A 19,365-nucleotide genomic window follows, 5' to 3' on the forward strand; every position below is an offset into this window, starting at 1 on the left:
GGTTGGTGGTTGTTGTTGTGATGGCTGTTGAGACGTGGTTGGTGGTGGTAATAATGGCGGTTGGTCCAAAATAAAGATAGTAAAAGAAAAACGGCTATCCTGAAGAGTCGCAGCACGCATGAATGACATTTATTCCCTCTAGACAACGGGTTTGGGCCTAACTACACATATACTTACCGAGATATCTCACCTAAGGGACCTGAATGGTGGTTTGCGAATTTGGTCAACCACAACGATATATATATATATATATATATATATATATATATATATATATATATATATATATATATATATATATATATATATATATGTATATATATATATATATATATATATATATATATATATATATATATATATATATATATATATATATATATATATATATATATACATACATATACACCTCAGATGATGATAGTGAGCAAAAGAAACTCACTGGGCAGCCATATTGAAGGTCAATATTATTATTTTGTATGCAGCCTATGGCTGCTGGTTGCCTTATTGTTGGGAGCACAGCTGTGCCACTGAATCAGTGTCCCATTTCCAGTAAGCTGGAACTCATTTTTCCAACCTCGGAAGGCCAATGGCAGGCTGAGTCAACTCATCTGATGGTATTTAACATTATGACAGGGGCTCAAAATCAAGACCCTCTTGGCTTTTTTCACAAGATCTTGGCTATTCGTTGTTCACCTTGGCGTTTTGGTTTTCGACAGGTTTTCTTGGCGTATAGGTTTTCTATTATCATCGCTTTTCCGAAACCTTGTGAATTCTTGGCTTTTTTCATTGGCTCACCTTGGCATTTATGAAAATGAGGAGTGGTCACACTGACCCTAAGGTCTTCAGCCAGCCACCTTAACTGTTAAGGCAGCCCCCAGATAGCATGCTCCACATTGTGGGTTGTACACATTACTCCCTTATAAAACTCCTCCATTATGCAGTATTCCGTTACGCCAAAGTCCGTAACCAAAGTGATGGACAACGCTCTGAACTTGCAGACATTTCCTCATGTATTTCTAAAGGCCCGGTCACACCTTGACGTTTTAGCCAACGTATGCCGATTTTTGAATTTTTTTTCTAAAATGCTGGCACACGTTGAATACGTTATGGGTAAAGGCCCGGTCACACCTTGACGTTTTAGCCAGCGATGGCAACGTATTAAAATGTATGTAAAACGCTGGCTTATGTTGAACTTTTGATGTTTTTTTTAAAGATTCGGACGTATTCATAGCGACTTGGTCTTATGTATAACGCATTGGTAACGGACACAGAATGTTTCGTTGTGTTATAGATAACTTATACCAACGAATGCTGAACCTGTTGTCGGCCTACACAACCGATGCCCAACGATAGTCTAACTTAGGCATAGCGCGTTGCACGCATCGCCGACGATGTCGTGACGTAGCCTATTAAAAGGCTGACGCACAACGATTCGAATCATAACTGCCGTAGAAATGGAAGTGTCAACATCGTGGTCACACCTTGGCGATCTTGCCAGCGTATGCCGACCTAAGAAAAATGTGTCTAAAACGTTGGGGGCACGTCAAATACGGTATGAGTAAGTTTGGTATACGTGAGTAGAATGCTAAAGTACGCTATCATACGTCGTAGTAAGTAGAGTACGTCAAGAAATTTTAAACATGTTCAAAATTTTACGACGTACTCGGCGTATGACACACGCTCCGCATGCGATGGGGATAAGTTTTACACACGATATGTGGACGCTTACACACGTCCACAAACGCTACTTATAAGCTACTCAGAAGTCGAAACACGTCGTGGTAATGTATTTTTTACGCGAAACCTATTTCTAACTTATGTTTGACGTGCTTTGAACCAATTCTTTACGTAGTCCCAACACACATCGACGTATGTAGACGTATTCCAATGACGTCTTCCGGTCGACAAAAAAAATAAATGAACGTGTTTCTAGCTTACAACTGCCATATAAAGACGTGTTCCCAGCGGTTTTGGGAATTGGTATATAAAAATGGTGTTCATAAAAGGGGAACCCAACAGTGTTTTCGAGTCCTATTTGAGTCGATGTCCATGTCAGCAGTAACAGTATCAGTATCAGTATCAGTATCAGTATCAGTATTAGTATCAGTATTAGTAGTAGTTTGTTCATGTTGGCAGTAGTAGGTGAGTGTGAGGGGGAGGGTGTGGGTTATGATGGATCGTCCTTGCGTCCGCGTGTCCACGGGTAGGAGACATCTTTTCACCATTGTTCAAAGTTCTTCGCGGCTAATATTTTATGGGGCTTTTTCAACAATGAGCTATGGCTTGTTTTTACGATTTAGGTCTATTCATAACGGGTTGGACAAATGCACAATGAACTAATAATGTGCATACAGCGCTTTGATTACTTATAGATACGATATACCAACGAATAATTATCGTGAAGCCGGCGTTCACAAACTATGCCCAACGATAGCCTAACTTATCCATATCGTGCGGCAGTTTATCTTTGCCGGTGACGTGGGGTTTGCTCTTCATAGGCTGCCACTCAACGATTTAAATGGCTGCATCTCCACTATTGAAAGTAGACGCTTGCGCTCAACAATTGGATTTTTTTTTACACTCAACGACTTTTAAACAGTACCACTCAGCTATTTTCATTGTTTACAATGAACGATTTAAATTGCTGTCACTCGCCTTTGTTTTTTGACGCTGGGGTTTGGAAATTTGAAGCGTTTCTTCTGAACGTGTTAAAACGCTCAAACTCGACTATTTTAAATAGACGCTGCCGATGGACAATTAGAATCATAGCCAAGCTAGACATCGAAGTGCGAACATCCTCGTCATGCCGAAGAAAAGTTTGAAGAATGCTGCAAATAAGTGTCCTGGCCGTGGCCGTGGACGCTAAAGCAAGGACGATCCATTATACCGACGTCTTTCAGCCCATGAGCAACTTAAAAGTAACGTCTGTCGACGTGTGGCATTGAACGCGTAACGTGCCAACAACACGTTGATCACAGGTTAGAAATAAGTTTCGGGTACGCTAAACATTACCTCGGCGTGTCTCAACTCATGATTAACTTTCAAGTAGCATGTGTTGACATCTGTCAACGATCGCAGACCGTGCATACAACTTGTGGCCAGCATAGCGGAATGTGTGAGTCATACGCCGGCATACGTCGTGAAATTTCAAGCATGAAAATACATCACCCAAAGAACACCATCCCAACTGTGAAGCATGGTGGTGGCAGCATCATGTTATGGGGATGTTTTTCATCAGCAAGGACTGGGGCACTTGTCAAGATAGAAGGGAAAATGGATGGAGCAAAATGCAGAAAAATCCCAGAGGAAAACCTTCTGCCCTCTGCAAGAAAGCTGAAATTTTGACGGAAGTTCACCTTTCAGCATGACAACGACCCGAAGCACACAGCCAAAGCTCCACTGGAGTGACAAAGGAACAGGAAAATAAATGTCCTTGAGTGGTCCAGTCAGAGCTTTGACCTAAATGCAATCGAAAATCTGTGGAATGACTTGAAGATTGCTGTCCACCAACGGTCTCCATGCAACTTGACTGAGCTTGAACAGTTTTGTATAGAAGAATGGACAAATATTGCCCAATCAAGGTGTGCAAAGTTGGTAGAGACCTATCATCCCAACAGATTCACAGCTATAATTTCTGTCACTGTGTGTTTCCACCAAGTATTATCTCGGGGGGGGGGGGGTGGGGGGACACATATCCAACCAAGATATTCTAGCTTTGTATTTTGAATGAATTTTCTGAAATTCGTCAAATTTGTTTTTCACTTGAAAGTTGTGGGTTACGATGTGCAAATAAAGGCGTAAAAAGTCTGATTTAATGCAATTTAATTCCAGGCTACAAGGCAACAAAAGGTGAAAGATTTGAAAGCGGGTGTAGATTTTCTTCGGCACTGCACAATGTCTTTATGTATCATGTATATGTGCATGTATTGTGGACAGGACAAAACTTTCCGAAAATGGTTCATTTTAGATTTAGACAGGCAAAGGGTATGTGAGGTTAAGATAGAGAGTAGTGTAGGTGTTTGTGAAAGTGAATATGCGCATCGATGATAAAAGCACGCAAAAAAAAAGCATTCATGCAATGCCTAACTATTTTGTTATGAAGAAACAGTTGTTCAAAATTGAATCAAACGGAAGACCAAAAGGAACCCAAAGAAGTAAAGAGCAAAGATGGAGTCATCAGGAGGAACCTGGATAGGATTCGGGGTTTGAGCCGCTACTCCACAACCCTCAAACCCATCCAGAAAATTTTTTGCAAGAATTCACTTCTCCTTCGAGAGATGGATAACAAAAGACAGAAAAGAGAGTAAAAGAGATGAAAGAGAAGAAAAGGCAAGAATTAGAATGAATTTTTTTTTTTATCGGCCTACTAAAAACTTTTTTGCAAAGAAAATAAATCAATATATATCTTCTTCTTCTTTCGGCTGCTCCCGTTAGGGGTCGCCACAGCGGATCATCCGTATGATCAGCATTGTGATTTGGCACACGTTTTATGCCAGATGCCCTTCCTGACGCAACCCTGGTCGCCTCTTACGACACAGGGATATGGTACACCGATTTTAACCGGGGTATACACCGGCCCAGTACACTGGTACTCATTTCGCCGACCTCGGAAGGATGACAGGCTGAGTCAACCCCCTGGTGTATTTATTCAGTGGCCCAACGGGGCTTGAACTCAGGACCTTTTGGATCCCAAGCCGCTGCCCTAACCACTGCGCCAACACCAGGCTCCAAATAAATCAATATATATATATATATATATATATATATATATATATATATATATATATATATATATATATATATATATATATATATATATATATATATATATATATATATATATATATATGTTTTTTTTTTAGGTAGATATGCACTTTCTGAACATTTATGTCTTCAAATTTTAAAGCGAGCACCTATACTTTCAGTTACAGGTGAACACGTTTTGTTGGTCAGTGATACATTTGAATGTGGTTTTGGCGGCAATTTTGTTTTTCAATTTTGGTCAAAATTTGGTGGAGAGTTTGGGTGTGTGACAAGAACAAGCCATTTAGATTTTGGTTCAGGTCAGCAGATCTGGCCTATCAGTGGGATATAAAACGTAAACTGTTCAGCCTGGCGGAGGTATGCGCTCTACCGAATGCCGTTCATGTTCATTTTAATGCATCACACCAGTTGAGCTTTCACCAATCATCATAAATTAAGTAAGGCACCAAGTGAACTTCTTACAAATAACGGTTCAGCATCATCATTTCAGAACAAACACCACTTCAACTTCGAATCAACAACTCGAGAAAGTGGGGTACAAACAATATGTCCCTTGCGTCGATCACACCTTACCTGGATGCTATCCTGCCAATCTCCATGAGGCAAAGGCATACCTGTCTGGGCTGCTTGTGCAGAACTGCAAGAAAATAGAGCACAGAGAAATGGCTGATATAAATAATGCAACTGACTGATTTAAAAAAAAAGTCACAGTACAAATGAGGTGCAGTTGGGAAAGGTTTGGATGAGCAACATTCATGGGCAGAAGAGTGAGAAACCACAACGGACTTCTTTCATTTTGCCTTTGCGTATTTGATCCCCATGGGCGTTACATGACAAAATGCGCCATTCCTGGAATTGAGATTATGCTGGGTGTTCCGTCTGCTCGCATTACTTGGTGAATAGTACAGACCCAATGGGCTTTTCAGGAAGAGTAGGGAACCAATTCGCAGCACACTTAACAAATTACAAATCCCCGTCTCAACTACGAATAGTGAGCACTCTGGTCTCATTGGGGATTCCTTGACACGGTGTTGCACTGCTTACAAGTACCACACACGTGGTTGCTGTGCTTTCACCAGCTCGAACAACGAAACAAATTCATGTACCCAAGTGTTTGCATATAATACGTGAATGGCCATCTTCGCCCACAAAGAGGGAACATCACAGCTTGGTCCTTGTTCAAGGTCATTTAGTTACCAAAATAACGAATCTGAGCCTCGTCAGGTCTTGGTCCTGGTAAATAGGGTTTCTTGGCTGGTTGTGTTGGGGAGCTCAACCAAACATTTGAACTGAATTTCAACTCAATCTCATATCAATTAGACATGTTGGTTTGAGGAAAAATAAAAAAATAAAAAACCTCTTACTTTTGTTCAAAGTATCACCAACACCAACAACAACAACAACAACAACAACAACAACAACAACAGAAAAGAGTATATGGATCCAACCAAAAGACTTGCATTTCAGAGCACATTTGTCTTGCTGGTGAGGCTACCTAATGCCAGCAGACGGGATACCCAGGTTATAATCCATCCGAGGGAGGGCACACACATCGATGCCTCGTCCTGCCAGTGAAACACCGGGGAAATAGTTTATAGCCGGTCGGAGATTCAAACATGCCTGGTGTTGGCTTAATGGTTTCGGGTGGTGGGCTTGGGATCCTAGGGTCCTGAGTTTGAATCCCGCTTGGCCGTTGAATTAATACCAGGTAGGGTTGACTGTCATCCTTCTGAGGTCGGCAAAATGGATACCAGCTTGCCGGTATCCTGCGTCGGAATGGCAACCCATCCAGGATTGTGCCCAATAGCCAAGGAGACTGCTTGGGCAGCACCAACGCTCTGCATGGATGGTCAGGAATTTGAAATTTGTTCAGGGTGGAGCCAATAACTTGCCTCTTCTTTCATAAAAGACGCCATGGGATGTTTAACCTCCATCAACTAATCCCAAAACATTTTGGAATGCAACGCACTTCCTGTGAAGCACCAGTCCGACAGTTTACAGTCAGTTCGGGAATCAAAACCAACATTAAACAGCTCAATCATCCTGTCAGGCCCACGTGTCCGAGACTGAAACTTCAAAATACTGCCTTGAACAATGCCAGCCCACAGAGTTGTTCCTCAGACAGGGTTGGAGACTAGGGGTATTAAAATGAGTTCCGACCGACCGACCGGTCCATTTTAGTTTGGTGTACGCAATATTTCAAAAAAAAAAAACGTTGAACATTTAGCTTTCATATTTCAGATATAGATTCCTCATGACATCTTCTCAACCTGATTAGAGCACAGCTGTGATTGGCTGAATTATGTTGCCATGGCAACCATCGAAGTAACTTGGCTTGTGCACGTGATATTTAAAATTAAAAAAAAAAAACGTTGAACATTTACCTTTCATACTGCACAGATCTATCCCTCACATCACCAAAAAAGCGGGGTACCTCGAGTATCAGTTCCTCATTTATTAATTTGTTTTTCCTCATTTTTTCCCAGGATAAACATACCTGCCTGAATGTATTCATCTCATCTGACAAGTCCATGTGCCTATTTGTTTTGAAGTTTAGCTTTTTTTTCCCCCCCCTTGATATCTATACATCGAACAGGGTGTTACACCATAACACTGCAAAGGCAATTACATCACAACAGAGCTTTTTGAGTATACACCACCCTAATCACACGTTCAATGGATTGCACGTCTTTGGATTGGATTGTGATCTTTGTGCAAAAGTAAACAAATAACACCTCGTGGTCAACAACCAACGACGATGAAAGAATGCCAACGACAATGGCACTCGGTAGAGCGCATAGCTCCGCCAAGCTGCAGTTTAAGAGGTAATTATGGTGAAAATATAAAAGAATAATTTTTAGAAGCTGTTCCACTGCGACACTGCCTGTGGTCCCACACCTATTAGGTCACTTCTAAAAAATAAAAACAAACTACCCAGCAACCACTCAGATGCGAGGAGGAGAGATTAAAAAGGAGGAAGACGAAGAAGACAATAAAGAAGCACGTCACAGCACATTAAAACATGAACGACAATCATATCCTACGAACCACCTCCTCCATTCCCTCCCCTGACAACCCACCCTCAAAAGCACAAGTGGAAAAAAAAAATAAAATAAAATAAACTTGGAATGCAATATTTTACCAAGGCCTTCAGATTCAAACATGAAGGAGTCATCAACGCCCGCCTCACGGCACCACGCCAGGAAGTTGGCAGTGTTGTCTCGAGCAAAGAACGTTCCAGAGGGAGCATTGCTGCGGAAGGGAATCTTCTTCCTTGGGATGCGCTTTGGAGAGAATGAGAATGCAATGTGCAGGTTAATTGTGAAAACTTCCAATGCAATTTAAAAAAAAAGAAAAAAAATAAATAAATAAAATTTTAAAAGGCACAAGAATGTTTGAATCGCAAACATTAACCCTGAGCTACATAGATGGAGAACTCAGGTGCCGTTCTATCCACACGCAGAGAGCCAACCTTCCAATTCTCAAATACAGAAGCCAACGATTGCAGGTATGCAAGGTGAAATCAAATGAGCTGTTCGGCACATAATTTCAACAATATATATATATATATATATATATATATATATATATATATATATATATATATATATATTTTTTTTTTTAAAGCACATCATTCCCATCAAAGAAAAACAGCCCAATAAAGATGGATGGAGCCATGAACATCGAACGAATCATGAATTTGAAATATCCTGTGCACGGCCTGGTTGCCACCATTTGAAACGACAGGGGCCACGATGGGCGTGGGTGTGGGGGAAACGCTGTTGAACACGTCGTATTGCATCATAGAGGTTTGAGGAGCGAGGTGGAGGTGGATTGGTAAAGCGGTGCACAGATGTTGGGAAAATAAACAGAAGTGTTGTGCCGTGGTCTTCGTGTCCGTGGAGTCATCATTAACGACGATGGAAAGAAGTGCCTGCGGGTAAAAATCCAGCCTCATTTGCAACGTCCGCATCGGAATATGATGCCGAATACAAACGATGGTGTAAAATACAAATCCGAACACTCACGATCGGGTTATGGAATAAGGCCGACCATATTAATCGCACGCGCACGAATATTGTAAATGCTTACAGATTTACAACATTAGCATCAGGGTGCTGACTGAATGTAAACAGGACCAACTGGAATACAATGCAACTTGGTGGAATACCTAAGGAATGCTCTTCAGCAGCAAAATTAAGCCGGCTGTCCGGATCGCCCAAGTTCATTTTGCAAACAATCTTTTAATACAAGAAAATGGAGCGTTATGGACGCCAAATTATGAGCTGTTGTAAAAGGTTAATCAAAACCCATAGGAGCATTTTTCCCGGGGATCACCGACATATTTATGTGTTCAATGCAAGCGGAATTGGATCCCCATTCTCTTACCCCACCCCTTCCACCGTCAAACACACTGCTCACAACACAGTTCTTCAAACCACAGCAACTGAAGAATAAAATTTAAAAGTTACATTGATATATAATCACAATTAGTAGATGGCTAAGATAGGTTGGTAGATAGATAAGTCAGTTTAAAGTAGTTAGATAGACATAGCTAGATTAATAGGTAAGTGGTGTTGCATGAGAAGGAGGAGGGAATGATTAGGTGTTAAGAAAAGCTTGGTCCATGTGGTTGAGTGGCTTAGATAAGGGATCTGTCAGAGGTAAGTTCCATGTTAAAACGTGCACCGAGGAGGCGGTGTTTGTGAACCTCAGAACAGAACAGAGTAATATTGTGTCATGTAAAACCACCTACACAGACGAGGACAGGTGGAGGACTTGGGCATAAAGGCACCAGTAGAGTGCTATGTGGTTAAATGAAAGTCATCACAGGTGAATGGCCAAAGAAAAGCAGGCCATGGCGGTGTAGAAAGCTACAGAGGGCCCTAGTTGAGGGCGGAACACTTTAACGAGGGGCCGCCTGGCAGGGCTACCCACCTGAAAGACGGCGACATCCACAGGCAGCGGAGGCCAATGAATGGGATCAGCCTCATACTGGAAAGATGGTCCTTGGGGCTCAAAAGTCACGTGCGTGTATACACACCGATAGATGACTGGTGGGCTTCGTATTTGAGATTGTGGAGACGTCTCTCTCTCTGCTTTGTCGTTCCCCATAAAGAACCGATTCCTCAGTCGCCGTTGCAGTCCTGGTGATGACTCTTTCATTTCCCGAGAAGAACAACAAGGCCCCTCTCCCAGTCAGTTGGGATGATGCCACTGTTCCAGAAAGAGCACAGAACTGCAGACGACGACGCGAGTACAGCATTTCCACCAGCCTTGATAAGTTCAGCATGGACGCCACAGCTCACACGAGCTTTATCCCCTTTCGACTGGTTCGCCGCAGCCTGTGCTTCCACAAACAAAGGTGGTTCACAGTTGATTGGAGGGTCAGAAATAGGTATATTTACACCCCTGATGTCGAACTCAACAGCTGAGTGGATCAGCCTGGTACAGCTGCTCAAAGGAACCAGCCCAGCAGGCGTTCACTTCAGACTCCTCTGTCAAGAGTCCACCACCCTTCACTCTAACTGCAGTACATTAAGGGACGAGCTTGGAGGATCGCAATGCACAAACTCCTCTAAGCCGGACAAGAATCACTTGACCACAGGTGATGCTCTACCCCTTCACAGATTCCTCACACATCGACCTCCTGTGTCTGCCCTTAGCGCACGTACAGTTTTACACATCAACTCACTGAACAGCTCAGCTCTGCCATCAAGATTGGCTCTGCCACTCTGGTCAATGATATCCAGTGTCCCTTGTGAGACAAAGTTCTTCTTCACCTGATGGTGGGTTCCAAGACATCCACCGGCAACATCAAGGATGGTAGTCTTGAAGTGCAAGAAAAAAAGTGCACCGATCTCTATCCCTACAGGTTAAAGTGCACCAATCTCTACCTCTCCATGTAAAAGTGCACCGATCTCTACCAAGGTCTTTGTCCTGCATGTGATTTACATGTCAGCTTCATCATTGTGCTTCATGTGAAATGTAAATAAATAAATAAACAGTTGAGGGAGGAGAGGGGCTTAAAAGTAGTGGATGCTTCAGAAGCACTAATGAGGCCAATACAGTTAAAATATTTTCCACATTTCAGCCTTTTATGGTCTCTCATAAAAGGCTTTGGCAATAACTCAACAACCAACTATTGATCCTCTTTGTGACGTCATGGTGGTTAGTACTGGAAAAGTTGGAAGTAGATTTATATTTGTCCATCACAGCCTCGGGCTACATCTCATTTGTGGCCGCTGCCCAAGCATTTGGTGGTCAGACATAGAATACAAGTGATCACAATGCGGAAAATGTGGAGACACTCGTATGGTGCAGTCTTCAATTGACTAAAAAGAATAAAAAAATAATAAAAACGATCCAAAGCTGATGGCTTCGATAATTCGGTCATGCACTCTAACTACAGAGGATGAACATATTAGGAAGATTGTAGGTTTTCAGACAAATGTTAAAAGATTACGAGGCAGACCCAATAAGAAAATAAAATGGCAGGAAGGTGTGAACAATGACGTGAAAAATCATCGCTTTAAAGAAAGATGTTAACGTAATAACAAAATGAAGGCGTGCCATCCATCGATCAACACTCTAAAATAAGGGCAACGGTCGTTAAGACGCCGAAGACGACATAATTTGCTTCGTGTCAACAGAAGTGAAAAACAAAATGCATTCAGGCTGTAACTGGACCTCATAAGTTTACGGGTCATTTATAATCATAGCCGAGTAAATAAAAAACAAAATAAACGTGGAATTACTTTTGACCCAAAACCCGTCTTCCAGCCCCTCCCAACGACTACCCAACTCCCCTTTCTCTCAACCCTCTCCGTTTCCCCCATCTCCTCTTCTTTCATCTCAAATTTCCTTCTCTCCGTTAATATCCCTCACATTCACACACTCATACAGACGGCCCTCGTTCGAAGGAGGCATGGGTAAAGAGCTGCCAGAGAAAAACCTTTCCGGCACCTTTGTTGATGTAGGAACTAAAATTGAAATGTAGGCAATGCTCAACAACATGAGACCTTCATGAACCGACGTACTGTACGGGATAGACCATTGTAACTGGCACTGAAGAAATTACCGAATCGATGCTCTTAAAGATAGAAAGCCAAGAGTGGCTTCATGGTCTTAAAGAACGTGAACACCATACATTGTCAGATTATACCGGATACACTGTGAAGCGATGCCTGATGTTATTCACTGGAATCTCCATCATCTATACCTGGTGTTGGCTTAATGGTTCGGGTGGAGGGCATTGGGATCCTCGGGTCCCGAGTTCAAATCCCACTCAGCTGTTGAATTAATACCCGGCGGGGTTGACTCTGCCTGTCATCCTTCCGAGGTCGGCAAAACGAGTGCCAGCTTGCTGGTATACTGTGTCGGAGTGGCGACCCGTCCAGGATTGTGCCCAATAGCCAAGGAGACTCCTTATGCAGCACCAACGCTCTGCACAGAGTATGGTCCCAATCTCCTCTCCTCCTCCATCGTCTGGAGAGCAGCAAGTCAAATGATTTTGCTCAACAATGAGAATAGAAAAGCAAATATATCAGCGTATTTAACTTATTTCCCATCATTCATGAACCGATTCCCAATTTGTACCTTGGCAATGTGAAAAACTCAAAGGCCCTTTCATAAAACTACTTGGAGGTACAACAACACCTACTACTACCCTAATTATTTCCAACCGCTTGTGGGGGTCGGCACGGGAACGTTTTTTGGTCCAAACCTTTCACAAAACAGTTGGCCAAGCCCGACGTTCGACTTTGTTCAGAGTGTGGCAATAATTACCCTACTCTTCAGAAAAAAAAAAAAAAAAAACACCGTGGGATATTCAACATCCATCAACCAATGTTAGAAGATGTAGCACCAGACTCGACGTCCATCCGAAGGACGGTGGACTTTGTGAAGCAGCAAACCGACGGTTTATCGTCAGGTCAGAAATCGAACCTGGACCCGACGACTCAAAGGCAATCATTCCCTCATTACATTTGCCCCATCCTGTTGAACATAAAAGGATCAACATGCTCTCAATGAGGACAAAAAACAAAAAAAACAGCGTGGTCAAGCGAATGCGATCGTAAAGGCAGCGTACAAGGTGATGGCAGTCTTTGAATGTCTTCAAGATCTTGAGAAGTGCGAGTGTTGAGGTACCTTGGTGACATTATCAACATTGTTGTATTGCTTGGCCTTTGCCTGAAGAAATGCCCCGAGACGGCAGAGAATCACACCATTGTCGAGACTCTCCATCAGGGTGTCAACGTGCAGCTCCATCCCTGAAGAAAAGCCATAGAACAAGTTTAGACAATGATTGGCACAACACACGTTCGATGATTCTTCTTCTTTTCTTCTTTCAAGTTTGCACAATTACTTTCACACAAGAAAGATTTGCACAAATTTACATACGAGAAGATCAGACGAAATGTAACATCATAAAAAAAACAAAACAAAAACAATCAATATTTCAATCAACCAATCAATCAAAATAAATAAATAAATAAATAAATAAAACACTTTTGAAGGTCTAATTGTTTGAATCTCAAACATTTCTCTTTCTGTGAAAAATGAGAATGGTGGAAATTTTCATTGTGAGTTAATCTATGGATTAGGTTGGCTTGTTTGTCATTTCCATCTGAGTGGCAGTTACATTGTTATGCTCGGAATAGAATCCCAAGTTCAAATCCCACGTAAAGTTGTGATTTGACAATTCTCCATTAATGTCATTGCAATTCACGTTCGGGCTTGCAGGATAGCCGAGAGGTATGCAAGCTCGCCTCCGAGCTGTCTAGCCTGGATTTGACTCTCAAACCAGCTATAAACTTCCGTCCTGGAGTTTCACAGGCAGGGTGAGGTGGATGCCATTGGATGGACATCAAGCTGGGCTCCTGTCTGTCAGCATTAGTTGCTGGATGTTAAAGATCCCGTGGCGCTCTTTGTGAATAGAAGGCAAGCTATATCGGGCAACCTGAAAAAAATTACAAATCCCTACCCTGACTGCTGGGAAGGTAATGGTAAACCACCTTGCACAACGCATCCGAGGAAACTGCGTTGGCAACACCGGTCTGTAAAGTGTATGCTGGAGCTCATCATCAATTCACATTCAAGACCAATGATGTTGCCCAATTGTCTGGCACTACAAGTGACTTGTATACAAGCTCCTCCGTGTAAGCCGTATATTAATGGAAAAAAGGAATCTCTGAAGACCAAGTGAGACGGCCGCGATCATTTCAACGTGTCAACTGACGGAGCAAGAAACAATATGCAAGCACGAAAGTTCAAAGCCAAAAGCAGCATGTAAGAACCACATCCTGGTTGCACCAAGGCGACAAAAATGGAATAAAACATCGATCTGTTTGGCATCTGAGTCTGAAGTATCCTGCACATTGTCAAAGCCATGAGCTTCAGCTCGGTGAAACGTCATTGCGATGCATCTTGAAGGAAGATCTGAACAAAATCCAGGCAGACCAAGTGCTAACCAGAGTTGACGAGGGATTATGATTACAAATGTTACGATGAATCGGATGACCGATTCCCCTTCCTGTAATCTAGGCACTCCAGACTTATCCTTGTGGGAATTCAGGGAATATCTGACATACCTAAACACAACAAGAGATTGTTGAAAGGGGAAATCGGAGCATCGTGGGTTACTTGTGGAATTCCTGCTATTGTTTACAGGAATGTCATACTGGAGCGATTGTGATGTTTGTGAGAGGAGTGATAGAGTTAAAGTTCTGTCAATGTTTGTTCATTAATCACCCTACAACTCCTCCATCCCTAAACAATTTAATTAAATAAATAAGAAAATAGTGTATATGTATGTATTGTTACGGATTTCAGAATCCGATCCGACGAATGCATACAAACATCTAGGTCCTCAGACAGTTAGTTCCCCAAATGCATGTCCAGGATAGACCCATCCCCATGTCTGGTGGGATTCTAACTGTGATGCGTTGAGAAGGGTAAAGAATACATTCCCTCTCTTATGGAAAGCTCCTTTTCCTCTTTACGACAGACACATTCATGCACGTGAGATAGCTGTTAGCCCAACCGAGGCTCGACACCCGCCTTTTTTCATCGATGTTCGACACCCACCTCTTTCATCGACGTTGACACCCGCCTTTTTCCATCGATGTTCGACACCCCGTTCAGCAGCTCTATGGATGCTAACTGACTATTTCTAATCGGGCTGAACATTGAGGTGATAATTGTTGACGTTTTATGAGCGGTTCACGTTATCGCTCGGTAATTCTGGCAAATGGCTGCTTCATGCCGTTCGTCCAGCACCACAAACATGGCATCACAGGCCAGGAATGATCGTGAGACTGGCAGTTTGTCACGTGCAACGATGTGCCAATAGGCAAGGTGGATTTTGATGAAGTCTGCTTGAGGCTCCGCCCAGACGGGCCGCCGACAAAAAGGACGGGAGGACTGTTTTTTTTCCCAGAAAGTGCGAGTTGGCGTCAGCGAGTTGGCGTCAGCTGGGTGTGATTCTGATGGCTTTGAGGGTCGGTTGGTGGTGGCTGGTTGCAGTTCTAGCAGCTTTGGGAGACAGTTGTTTCGTCGGTTCCAGTCAGACAGTCGTTTTGTCAGTTTTTTTTTTTTTGTATACCTTGGTCGAGGCTCGTATGAGAGCTAACACACAACTCACAGCAAGGAGGCATGACACAAGAGGGGTGGGAGTGGAAGGGACAAAACAGTGGGGAACAGACACATTAGGTGAACTGTGGAAGGGAGAGGGATGGGGATGGGACGGGGAACATGGCGAAGAGAAGATGGACATTACAGGGACTTTCAGGAAGGAAAGCAGGGGAATTGTCAGTTCCAGTCAGACGGCTGTTTTGTCGGTTCTAGTCAGACGGCCGGTGAGCTGGCGACAGTTGGTGACGGCCTTGCGGCCTTAATAGTTTCTCACAGCGCCTCAGCTTCTCACAGCTCCAAACAGCTGTCCGTCGGCTGTGGCTCCTGGTGGCTCCTGACAGTGGATGACGCTCGGACCGTTAATGCTGGTTCTGCTCGAGACCTGTTCTTGGCGTAACTGATTCTTGGGGGTGATGTCGAAAGGCGTTCAAGCCTGTTTGCGAGTGGGCGCACGGCAAGGCTGGGCCCTGGTAAGGGACATGGCATGCTCACACATTTCAGGACGTTATATTTGGCGGACGACGACTTCTATTTGGTGAGCGAGACTGGATTTCTCTTCCCCCTGAATGATATGCTGGGTATCCTTGTCTCATGTTTAATTGTCAAGGCATAGTGATAAGCATCTGCTCTTTGTCTCTTTTTCTACCAGTGCCTGATTAATTCTTTATTTGCTAGTGATTATTTTGATTGATTTGAATTTCCTTATTTTTACCGCACGGAAATAAAAAGTTCTTTTTATTTATATATTTTCCTTATTAATAAATTCCTTTGTTGACGTTCCAACCTGTCCGTGCTTGTCCTTTCCTTCCATTGATCCAGCATTGTCCGAACCGAGATAGACTGGGAGGTAATTACCAAACTAATTGACCTGTCATAGTCGGCACGCACCAGCGGTTAAATGCTTGGCCGCCCTAATTAAGATCTAATCAAGATAAGATTGGTGCTTTGTTGAGGGCACGCTTCCCGTTCAGGAAACCAGGTGACCTCTAAACAGCAAAATTAGACGGTGGACACTGGAACTCGTGGTTAACTGAGTGGCGTTCGTGGTTCGAAAGTAACCCACCATATCAGGAAGTTAATTGTAAACGCTGGCCCCAGGTACGGCTCTTCCGAGGACTAACGGGGCTTAAACCCCCTCATAACGCACTCGGTACCCGTGGCCGTAACTGTGTGTGTGTGTGTGTGTGTGTGTCTCCCTCCATCACTCCAAAACCATGAACCTCAGCAGCCTGAAACTTTGCATACATATGAAGGGAACTCCAAGCATTTGTGGCTTTATTTCATTTCTGCACATGCTATAACCTCAAGAATCTCTGTATCCGAGACGAATTTCAAAAATTGCAATTCTTAAATTGACTTGAGCACCAGTTGTGACTGCTAAAAAGTGTGTTCATTTGTCCAATTTGAACATTCTGGGCATCTCCAGGTGCATGGTGTTATGACCGATCGGTGATCGCTAATCACTTGCAAAGCCTGCCATTGCTAATCAACCGTTTCATTGGAATGCTTTCTTGAATGCTTAAGCCACTTGGTGAGCTGCTTAGTTGTTCGTTTCTAAGCCATGGCCATACACGAAAAAGATATTTGCACCGTGTCTGAATATATCGATCAGCTTGAAGAAAGTTCAGCCCCTCACTCGTTTAAAATGTGCAATGGTTCACTGGCTGAAAATGTGAAATTTTATTTTACACCACATTTCCCCATTTTGTACAATCCTCTTTCATTATACGACACGTCACTGACATATATAGATAAATATATATTTTAAAGTAAACGTTTCGTTTTCAAATGTTTTTTCAACCGATTCGTCAGAAATCTTGCTTGGAGAGCTCTTCAAGCTTAAATCTCTACGAGCTTCCATGGCGATACCGCGGCACGGTTCGTCATGGGGACATCTCCGGAGTTAGGAAGGCAAAATAACTGATGATTAAAATGAGTAACAAAATATTTTCAGTTGTTACAAAGCAATGAAATTGCCACATCATGGCAGGATAGCCGAGAGGAACGCAGGCTCACTCCAAGCTGTCTAGCCTGGGTTTGAATCTCGACCAAGCAAGAAACTGCCATCACAGGCAGGAAGATTAATCGATGTGTGTGCCATCTCTTGGATGGATATTAAAGAGCAGGCTTTGGGTCACTGATGACTTCGCGTGATTCGAAGGTTGTAAGCACATTAATAATCGTTGGCCAATTATTTTCTTACATGTGAAACTCAAAATATGCTAAAATTAACTTTTAAGTCAAAACTTTTGTCAGTGATCGAAAAACAGTCCGGAAGTTACCAAAGATGCTATGACGTCACGTTCTCGGAAAACTTCGTGAACATTCGGAAACAGCGTGTGAACAATGGCGAGATGCGAATCAGAGAGTGATTTCAGCGGCGATGAAATTGAGTGTTTTCATTCTGATATTTCCGAGGACGAGTCGGAGGATGATGGAAATTTATACTATGGAGTTTCTGGCCCTGAGCCATATAAATTTGAGCCACTTGCAAGTGCAAGAAAACGGCCTATTTCGTGTACCAGTGGCAGGACTGACTGCCAGCAAAGAGAGGACGGAAACCTCCCGTGGAGCAGAAGGGCAAAAGCTCGCTTGATCTTGATTTTCAGTACGAATACAGACCGTGAAAGCATGGCCTCACGATCCTTTTGACTTTTTGGGTTTTAAGCAAGAGGTGTCAGAAAAGTTACCGCAGGGATAACTGGCTTGTGACAGCCAAGCGCCAATAGCGACATCGCATTTTGATCCTTCGATGTCGGCTCTTCCTATCATTGCGAAGCAGAATTTGCCAAGCGTTGGATTGTTCACCCACTAACAGGGAACGTGAGCTTGCAAGAATAAGGTAAGTTTGGTGCAATTTGAGCTTTTATTCGTCGAGTTATGAATGTTTGAAGTTGAGGGCACCTGGCGCATATGGACGCGGGCACCTTGGCTAGATCGAGGCCGTGGCGCTTTTTCCACAAAGATGAGGTTTAAAATCATTTTTCATCCCAATAAAGGTGATCATTACATGCCTGACTTGTAAAGCTGTCGGATTATGTAAAGATTGTTCGTGGATGGCTGAATATTACGGTTTTATGACTTTGACAAAATAATCTATCTATAATTCCAGCAATCTCTGTGTGTGTGTGTGTGTGTGTGTGTGTGTGTGTGTGTGTGTGTGTGTGTGTGTGTGTGTGTGTGTGTGTGTGTGTGTGACCGCTGTTTCTCGCCAACCACTGGTCCGATCTAATTGAAACTTGCCAGGTATATTGCTGGGGACCTGAGGATATGCCTTTTCAAGATTTGATATTAATCGGACAAGTGCTTCCCAAGTTATGGCCATTTATTTACCAAACCAATGGCAAGACACGTCATTGCGTGGGTGTGGCCGATGGGGAAGGGAAGCTCAGCCACGTTCCCCATTACGGGTTACAACGTACGGGCTTCCGGAGAGTGATGACTTCGTGTATTCTAATAATTTCTCGATTTCTGATGCGCATTTATAGATAAACACAATGGCCCAAGTTATGATCGTTTTCATATTAGACGGTGTATAAATTTCGGGAACATCAGAGTGCTGGTATGCTCCGAACCAGGAAGTAATTTTTTTCTCTCTCTTCTCTTCTCTTTTTGTTTTTCCTTGCCACGACATTGCGAAAAGGTAAAATACGTTGGCGCTAATTGAATAATTGGGTATTAAAAATAAATTGCGAATAATCGGAACTGCGAATAATATCGAACTTCGGGGTCAAGCACGTACGGGCACGTGAGAGCGAAGAAACGGCCTGTGTGGTTTATTTATTTATTTATTTATATTATTATTATTATTATTTTTTTTTTTTACGGGAACATACTAGTTTTAAATAATGCTGTGAATTCCTGTGGTGAATGAGGATTTTTGCTTCGATCGGCGTTGCGGGTTCATTTTAAAGTCAATTCAAATTCTGTTTTCGGTTTTTGCAGTCGCTTAGGATGCTTAAC

At 42.9% G+C, this 19,365-nt stretch overlaps 1 protein-coding gene across 13 annotated transcripts in view; it reads right to left on the reverse strand.

The window, feature by feature from the left end:
* Positions 1-19,365, reverse strand: part of GAS2 (growth arrest specific 2) — a 97,112-nt gene that overhangs the window by 20,452 nt on the left and 57,295 nt on the right. For all 13 annotated transcript variants that reach the window (XM_085880633.1, XM_085880627.1, XM_085880629.1 and 10 more), the window contains 3 exons: positions 12,919-13,040; positions 7,910-8,051; positions 5,341-5,404 (listed from right to left, as the gene is read on the reverse strand). In XM_085880633.1, the coding sequence (XP_085736759.1) occupies positions 5,341-5,404; positions 7,910-8,051; positions 12,919-13,040 (328 nt within the window). The remainder of the gene's footprint in view (positions 1-5,340; positions 5,405-7,909; positions 8,052-12,918; positions 13,041-19,365) is intronic.

Source organism: Eptatretus burgeri, chromosome 5 (genome assembly GCF_056783735.1).
Source record: "Eptatretus burgeri isolate ZD-2024b chromosome 5, Ebu_testis_v1, whole genome shotgun sequence".
Lineage (NCBI taxonomy): Eukaryota > Metazoa > Chordata > Myxini > Myxiniformes > Myxinidae > Eptatretus > Eptatretus burgeri.